Raw genomic sequence first — 8648 nt, 5'->3', positions numbered from 1 at the left:
AGTATGCAGCAGACAATCATGAACCAAATCACTCTCCTTATTCAGACATGGAACATGCATCATAAGGGGCCAATGTGCTTCCATGATGCCTACACATCCTCAAAGGTCTGTGATGAGTCGGTGGAGCTGACCAGGGAGGAGCTGCTCTTATCCCCGCTCTCCTCCACCGGCTTCCTGCACACGGTGTCTGAAATGACCAGGGAGAGGAGAGTGACGTGAGACATCGAGATAGAAAGAGGAAGGCCCCAGACACTCAATGACCTTTAGAGACCGCAGGACCAATGGAACATTGCTTGATGTGTTTATCGCATTCTTGCACTTTTCACTGCATTGCTGAATCTCTCCCCATTTTCAAATGTATGGTAATATTTTGACAGTTGAGTTTCCATTAAAGGATGCTTGCAGCCTCGTGGGCAGCAGTGAAGTGAAGGGTAACACAAGCAAAACATGGAAAAAAAGATGGAACAGAAGAACCAGGCAACTGAACAGCACATCGAGCATGCACTATACTCATACCTGCTCGGACGATCTGTTTCTTAAATCGGTTGAGACACAGACCAGCAGCCAACTTGAAAATCAATGTAAAACAGAGGATCGTGAGGAAAAACGAAGTGATGAGGAGTGCAACCATCCCTGCAAATAAAGATTTGTTTTAAATTTCACGTCACATAAGTGGGAATTGCAAATGCACTGGCAACAGAGAAGCAGTTCAAGTTACCATTATAATAGTGTGAAGCTGGTGCTGGGGTAGCTTTTGACTGGGTGGTGACCCAAGAAGGAAGAGTAGAAGAGTTGACTCTGTGAATGAGCTGTTGATTCATCGAAGCAGCTGTTGCCAAGGTGATGGCCGAGGTAGACTTCTTCAGTGTGGGACTTGAGGATGAGGCAGTGACCAGAGGGGTCTGCCCCGGCCCTCCTTCTGTGGCAGTGTAACAAGTGACATCAGAGGTAGCACTGCCTGGGACCTTAACGCCATACGGCCCACAACTGACGGGAAAGTGATGGGGAAAAGCCGTATCAGATGACTGTTTTGTCTTCCAAAATAAAATAGAATAGAATAACAGATAGAAAGAAAACCTACTCTTTCTGTTTTTGACACGTTGTCTTTTCATCAACTCCATTGTTGAAGAAGCCATCCTCACATTTCACACATTTCCCTGTAATAAATAATAGGACATTTGTATATTAAATTTGAAAAGTTAATAGAAAATCCCAAGTTATGACCAGGTGCTCAACGGGTTAAGGGTGAATGTTTTAGAAAATTCACAAAAAAAATGATGCGCAGTGTTTCCAACCTTCAGGTCAAAACGTACAAAAAATACAGAGTGTGGACATTCATCTATCCCAGGTGATACATCCATCTCTCACCTGTAGAATCAACCCCCGAGCCTTTGTCACAAATACATGCAAATCGATGGCGACGAGTGAATCCTTCACGGCAGCTGCATATAATATTACTTGTCTTTGTGCAAGGAGACGTTTGTGTGGTTCCTGAGATTACACATAAAAAGAAAGTAAAAGGATTGTGTGAGGAAGACAAAAAAAAGAAGAGCGTGGAATGGCAGAGATTGCAGTGAACGTTGAATGCTTTCTGAAGAAATGACAAGGATAAGTTGGGTATACCGTAAAACCCACAACTGCTCTACCATTATTCAAAATTAGATCATCATCAAATTTAATACTGAAAACTTTTCAGGCATTTCAAGTATAATAGCGAAATTAGATAAATATCAAATACAATGCTAACACACTGACAAATAAAGAGTGATTTACAGATATTTGCAAAGATTACAGAGAGTGTACAGTGGACTTACCTTCTCCACAATTATCACAAATTGTACAGAATGATGATGAACTAGATTTAGACTTGAATTCTCCGTCAGGACAGGGGTCGCAACCAGATTTGCCCTTTTTGAAACCTGGAATAATAATAATTTACATTTAGCATTTCGTCTTTGTAACAGTTCAATATTTGATTTAAAGTTAAACTGCTGAATAATGAAATGTCTTGTGTAGAAAATTATACGATTATATCAAGATTGATACATGTTAAAGACAGAAACAATATTGTTTCGTGAAAGCTTGGGACACATCTTAGGAGAACATTGAAACACTACTGATACTTCACCTGGACCACAATTGGATGTAACGCGCTGTGTACTCATCACGAGTAGCCAGGAGAGCGCATGGAGCAAGTGCAGACCCCAACAGAGCATCATTGTAGCGAACACTGAATCCAAGTCCACAAGACAACAGACCCTGGGGAGCCCGGAAAGGAAGGCGTACCTGCCGTGATGCCGCGGTGACACTATTTCAGTTAGGCTACATGCCTTCTATGACTTCTTTCCCCACCCACACCATTGAAATGGAAAATATGAAGGAAATCATTTGGTTTCTATGATATATTGTTTCACAGAAAATGTCAGACGGTATCACTTTATTGATCTTTACCACGGCAAAGAAGGGAAATACAGACTAGTGTGGTATTATCATTCACACCCTTTGTGTTAAAAAAAACAACAATACCATAGTGATTTCTATTTATAAAATGTTTGCAAAACTGTGAAATTATGGAATTAGATAAATAAATTAGATGAATCAATTCTATTACCAGACATACATTAATACATGTGCATGTGTCACATTTACAACACCTTTACATTTGTGTAGAAAATGTGCAACAAAACAACTAAAATAGGGCATCTTGCAGAACCTCTTCCTTAGTGGTGTGCAGAGATTTCCTGTATTCTCGCAAATCTTGCTGCTTCATCATGACTTCAAAGGTAGGAGTACTGATCTACAGTAAATAAGAAGAGGCCTAACCCTAACCCTAACCCTGAATGTGAGGTGCTACTGTTCAGTGACATTACGTTAAGTTTTAAACCTTAAGCTCTTACTTTTGGGAACATATCCTCTTTTTAATGTATAACATGTATGCATGATTCTGTACTGACAGAAAGGCTCTGATCTCACACAGACAGTTCCATCATTGTTCCATCAATGTCTACACACAATGTCTACACAAAACACTTTGTTGAAGACATCACAGATCAAACCTTATGACAGTATTGCATATAATACTAATCCCAATTCCTTGTGCTATTGGTTGGGGACTTCCCACAGCAGCTAATCATCTCACTGGCACATGCAAGTACTCATAGCCAGTAACCTAACCCAGTGGTTCTCAAAGTGGGGTCCATGATGCATCGCCTGGGGGTCCGTGAAAAAGTCTGCTACAAAATATAAACGTATGTACCGGTAGCCAATGCCATTATTATACGGCTCTTCCGAATGTTCAAAAAAGTTCAACGTTCACAGGTCTGTAATTTCTTTATATTCACCGCTGCAAAAAATTAATGACCGCTGTCATTGGCAACGGGTTTTGTGCTTCTAATTCACATCTTTCATATCATTCCGCAAGTGGTCCGGTCATTAACGCAACGGAAAGTCATTGTTACTTGAAGTCAGCAAGTAATGGGTTGCTACGCTACTGTGGCATAGTTGAGGTGGATCCCCATTAGTGACGTATGTGTTCTACGTGGTGACGGGAAGGGGGAGACCCGCTAATTAGTTCACCTGGATATCTCCTGCCCAGGAAGATGCAACGTGGACAAGTCAAGCATTAGCCTTTTTATTTTTTTATTTTTTTTTATTTTCTTGTATACCAATTTGATTTAGTTGGTCCTGTGTTTTGAGAAGTTACAATGTCAAACCCCGATGCCCAAGCTGAGCTTCAGGCCCTGAAACAAATTAAAGAACCTGAATGAGGCCTTGCAGGGACAGTTGCAGGACAGGGAAAGCAGTACCTCCAGCCGTGCAAGTGGGTTAAGTGAAAATCTGGCTAATGCTCAAAGCGTGGTGTACCTATCAGAGAAAAAAGAGGTAACGTTTTTTCGGGAGGCTCTACAACTGTTTTTTATGAATGGCTAGATGAACTCCAAGCCTCTCTTAACTATCGCCCATATACTGGGGCAGATAAGGCCTCAATGAGCAATTGGGAGGAGAAGCGAAACAAGAAATTCGATACCGCCCGCTATCAGTTCGTAAAGGTCCAGAGTGCAGTAAAAGAGATCTATGGGCGTCCGCAGTCACTTACCAAACTTCAGCGTTCATTTTTTGATCGCCGGCAGAGGGAGGGCGAGACTGTCAGAGAATTTTCTCATGCCCTTATGGCCATCATGGAGGAAATTAATCAGTGTCCTGTTAATGCGGCTTGGGCTAGCGAAACAGCGTTACGTGATCAGTTTGCCGAAAACGTGTTTGATCTTGGTCTGCATAGAGAGCTTAAGAGAGTGATTCGTCAGGACACTAGTATGTCTTTCTTTGATCTTCGGAAAGAAGCCTTGCTCTGGGCAGAGGATTGTGATATTACTGGGGAACGGGGCAGAAGGTTTGCTAACGCATGTGGAGTAGAGGCCGAGCCAGTGGACGCAAATGCGGTTACTGCAGTCCGTGTCCCATCATCGGACCCGAGTTTGAGTGAAATTCTAGAAATGCTGTGAAAACAGCAAGCACAATTAGATGACGTGACCCGGAAATTGGCGGGTGCACAAATGGCAAATAATAGGTCCGGGGTTAGTCGTTATCAGCAGCAGCCGCGGTTTGATCCATCTGGTCGGCCTATCTGCTTTAAGTGCCAGGGCGTGGGGCATATTGCAAGAAATTGTCAACTTAGAAGTAACCAGGTGGGGGACCCTCAACAGACCCGCTCTGATCCCATCGAGAGAGTAGGGCATGTGAATGAGCAGCAGGGAAACTTCTTCCCCCTGTGGCGCGGGGCCGAGTCACAGGAGGGTCGGGAGTAGGCTCTGATGGTACTTGTCCAGAAGTTTTTGGGTGCTTTGTGGGGCAGAGTCCGGTGGAGGTTGAGGTTAAAATGGGCGGGGCTAGTCTGAATTGCCTTTTAGACACAGGATCAATGGTCACCACGGTCACTGAAACTTTTTTCAGGCAAAACTTTGGGTGTTTTGGGCCCAAAAAATTCAAGAGTTGTAATTGGCTTGCTTTACGGGCAGCCAATGGGCTCGCCATACCATACCTGGGTTACATCGAGGTTGACATTGAGGTGCTGGGCAAGGTCATCCCAAAACAAGGTGTGTTAGTTGTCAAAGACCCTACTGACCCTGTAGCTATTGAACGAAAACAGCCAGGGCTTCTTGGGATGAATGTTATTAAATTATGTTATCAGCTGTGGTCTTCAAATGATGATCTTGCCCAGGGCCTTGGCCCTCCGACTCAGTTGGGGTGGAGGGCAGTTTAAATGCGCTTCAGCAGGAGCAGTATGTAGAGAATAAACAAGAGTGTGTTGTGAAGTCCATTGTGCCTTATGTGGTTCCAGCTGGGTCTCTTTGTTTTGTGCCAAAAACAGGGTGTGGGGTTATGTCTGGGTCAGAGAAGCATTTCTCATTGAAGCTTTGGGGGCAGATATGGGGGGCTTACCTGGGGGGCTACTCATTCCAGGTGCTGTCATGTTTTGTAATAGTGACCACATTGCCGTGCCCATAGTTAATGTAAGCACTTCACCAGTTTACATAGAGCCCCATACATGTTTAGCTATCCTACAGCCGGTCGAATTGATAAGGGGGAGAGAGGCTGAGGTGGTCTTTCACAGAATAAGCCCAGAGGAAGAACAGGTCACTGTGCTTAAACAGCAAGCTGTACCAAGTGCCGGGGTAGCATTAGCACCTAAGATAGCTCAGTTAGAACTGCCCGAGCTGAACACTGTACAAGCGAGTGAAGTTAGGTACAGACTTAAAAAATATGCTCATGTACTGTATTTACAACATCTGATAATGATCTAGGGTGTACTACACGTATTCAGCATGAGATCCCACTAGTAGATGAGGCGCCTGTCCGTCAGAGGTATCGCAGAATCCCCCCCTCCCAGTATGAAGAGGTAAAGTCACACATCAAACAGCTTCTGGAACAGGGGGTGGTTAGAGAGAGTTGTAGCCAATACTCCTCCCCGGTGGTGATTGTCCAAAAGAAAGATGGCAAAAAGCAAAACAGCTGATCTGAACGTCATCCATTGCGTCATCCGGAACTTCTGGCAGGCTGGAACGTTCTGTCCATGACAGGTCCAATACCCTCATGTCGGAGGCCTCCTCTCCACCACCTCCCTGGCCCTACTGACACCTCTTCCAGCACCAACCCAGGGATTTGTACAAATAATGAATATTTGTGGGAATCACTGGGTTGTGGTAAGTAATGTCGGCTGCAAGGTAGGAGAAGTAAGTATCTTTGATTCCCTTCATCGTACTTGCACAGATGACTTTGCTGCCCAAGTAACTGCCATTCTACAGTTTGCAGGGAAGACAGTTCGTCTACAGTGGCCAGACGTCCAGCGACAGAAGGGGGGTGCAGATTGTGGACTGTTTGCCATTGCAATAATGAATGATTAAATATCTTTCAAACTAAATGAAATATAAATAAGAAGTACAAATATATGCTTACTATCCCCACTTATTGGGGCATGTTTTCACCATGGCTCAATATTGCAGCATATCTTTAAGTATTGTGAGATCTAATTCTTCAATTGTGTACGTGTCAGATGGTTGTTGTAGTGCGGCCTGGTTAGTGGCCTTGTCTGCTTTGTGGTTTTCCAATGAAACCGGGTCTTTTGCATGTGTGTGTGTCAGATGGTTGTTGCAGTCCGGCCTGGTTAGTGGCCTTGTCTGCTTTGTGGTTTTCCAATGAAACCGGGTCTTTTGCATGTGTGTGCACAATCAGGGCAATTAGTTCCGTTGCCTGTTTGGAATAGTGTGGAAGTAGTGGCTGAGCGTTCAAGGTTTATATGTTTGAACCATCAACAAACAATACTTAAATCAGATTTTGGAAAAGGCATATCTTGTAGGTCAGCTCTGGCTGCCATAGTTTTTATCTGTCTTTGCTACACAATCATGTGGATTACCATCCTCTGCCATAAGAAAAAGTGTAGCTGGGTTAAATGACACGCAGTGCTCAATAGCGATATGAGGCTGCGAGAGCAAAACAGTCATGCAAGATAATTGTCTGGCTGGTGACATGTAAGCATGTGGAACTTTCAGTGTAAGTGTCTGTGTAGTACAATAGGAGCAGAGGTCTGCACCGCCAAGGCTGCAGCCACTACTGCTTGTAAACATTCAGACATTGCTTGGGCTAATGGATCTAGCCGTGTGGAATAGTATGTCACTGGTCTCAACTTAAGTCCTCACTCCTGCATTAACACAGATGTCATATAACCTTTTTTTTACAGTATACAGTTTGTACGAATGGCTTGTCGTGTCATGGATGTGCTAAGACATAATTTATTTCTTTGTCTGTGGCTGAGGTGCTTTTTTAAAGAAAGCTTTACTTTAGTGGACCACAGCTGCTAATTTTGTGGCCTTGTTTCTGCAAAAAATCGTAACAACACCAGGGTATGTTGTTTACAGGTCTTCTTATCTGGAGGAACAGCAGATTCTTTTGAACCAGCACTCAGCCCCCACCCAGCCTGTGTTAGTCCAATGCATCAATCTAGGTTAATGTAGTTAGTGTGACAGACTTAAATTTCTCTTTAAATCTTTTTTGGGGCTATTTTGGGACCCCATTGTTTAATTTATTCTAAAACCCATGTATTGTTGGAACAATTCTAATGCCCAACCCACATCACATCTCTTCTTAATAAGTTTGTAGGGCATGTTTTTGAAACATAATCTGTATTTTAAATATCTCTCCTGTTTCAGACTCTGCTTTTAGATGTCTCTTTCTTCTTACAACCTTACATTTTCAAATCTGTGTACAATTTTCTTCTTGTTGTAGACATTTTAAACCACCTCTTATTGCCATTAATGATTTTGACGCACCTTTTCCCATTTGTAAGTTATTTTATGTATTTCCTTTACATGGGGACAGGAAGGTGAACGGGAATATATAACATTTAGCCTTGAGCGCTCCAAAAATATGAAAACTACAGACAGGAGTCTCTCTAACTCTAGCAATTCGTTCAACACACAAGGCATACAGGAAAAAGTCCTTCCACAACTGTTTGTTCCCCTTTCCACCCCACGGCAAACATGCAAAAAGTTTGTCTCAACCCCAAGAAAAACTATACTAGCGTGCACGCACAACACACAAACAAACAATATACTCACAAACAGCTTGGAGTCCACCCCCTATAGTTCAATTCAATTCCTTCACTCTCGGCTCTCCTCGCTGGCAGGCCCTGGCCTCCTTCCAATTTAAGTTGGAGGTCTTTAGAGTCTCGTACTCCTCCGTACGGTTTAGGTCCTGATGATTAGCCCAGTGTGGAGAGTCAATGAGGTTGTTGGAATCCCGGTCACGAGCCCCCAAATATAAAAGGTGAAAATTCACCCTAGTTACCTCAGGACTCCGGAGCTGCATATAAGTATATTTATTAGACAAGCAACAACAACAATTGCAATCGGCTCACTCCCAGCACAGTGCTGAAAGTGAAGCAATGATTTATGAGTTTATATTGACAGAAGTTTAGTTTTCAGCAGGGATAACCAAGTGGCACCTAATAATCTAAGTTACACACATACACAGAAAAGCCATTTCATAAGTACATGATTTATACAAGGAATATATTAATACAAGAACCAGACAACAATCCCCTCAGTCATCTTCAAACTGCCAAGCTCTGGGCAACGATGGGTGTCAGAGTTGGC

At 43.2% G+C, this 8648-nt stretch overlaps 1 protein-coding gene across 1 annotated transcript; it reads right to left on the bottom strand.

Moving 5' to 3' along the window:
* Positions 1 to 9: 9 nt before the first annotated feature.
* si:ch73-361p23.3 (tumor necrosis factor receptor superfamily member 9) lies at positions 10 to 2346 on the bottom strand. The gene is made up of 7 exons (XM_031567123.2): positions 2129 to 2346; positions 1815 to 1919; positions 1369 to 1491; positions 1082 to 1157; positions 719 to 987; positions 517 to 633; positions 10 to 187 (listed from the first exon to the last, which is right to left on the bottom strand). Exons 1-7 carry the CDS (start codon positions 2217 to 2219, stop codon positions 90 to 92), a joined length of 879 nt encoding a protein of 292 aa, XP_031422983.1. The 5' UTR covers positions 2220 to 2346; the 3' UTR covers positions 10 to 89.
* Between the last annotated feature and the right edge of the window lie 6302 nt (positions 2347 to 8648).

Source organism: Clupea harengus, chromosome 5, assembly GCF_900700415.2.
Source record: "Clupea harengus chromosome 5, Ch_v2.0.2, whole genome shotgun sequence".
Classification (NCBI taxonomy): domain Eukaryota; kingdom Metazoa; phylum Chordata; class Actinopteri; order Clupeiformes; family Clupeidae; genus Clupea; species Clupea harengus.
The sequence above is the reverse complement of the archived record's forward strand: the minus strand, read 5'-3'. Positions and strand labels throughout refer to the sequence as shown.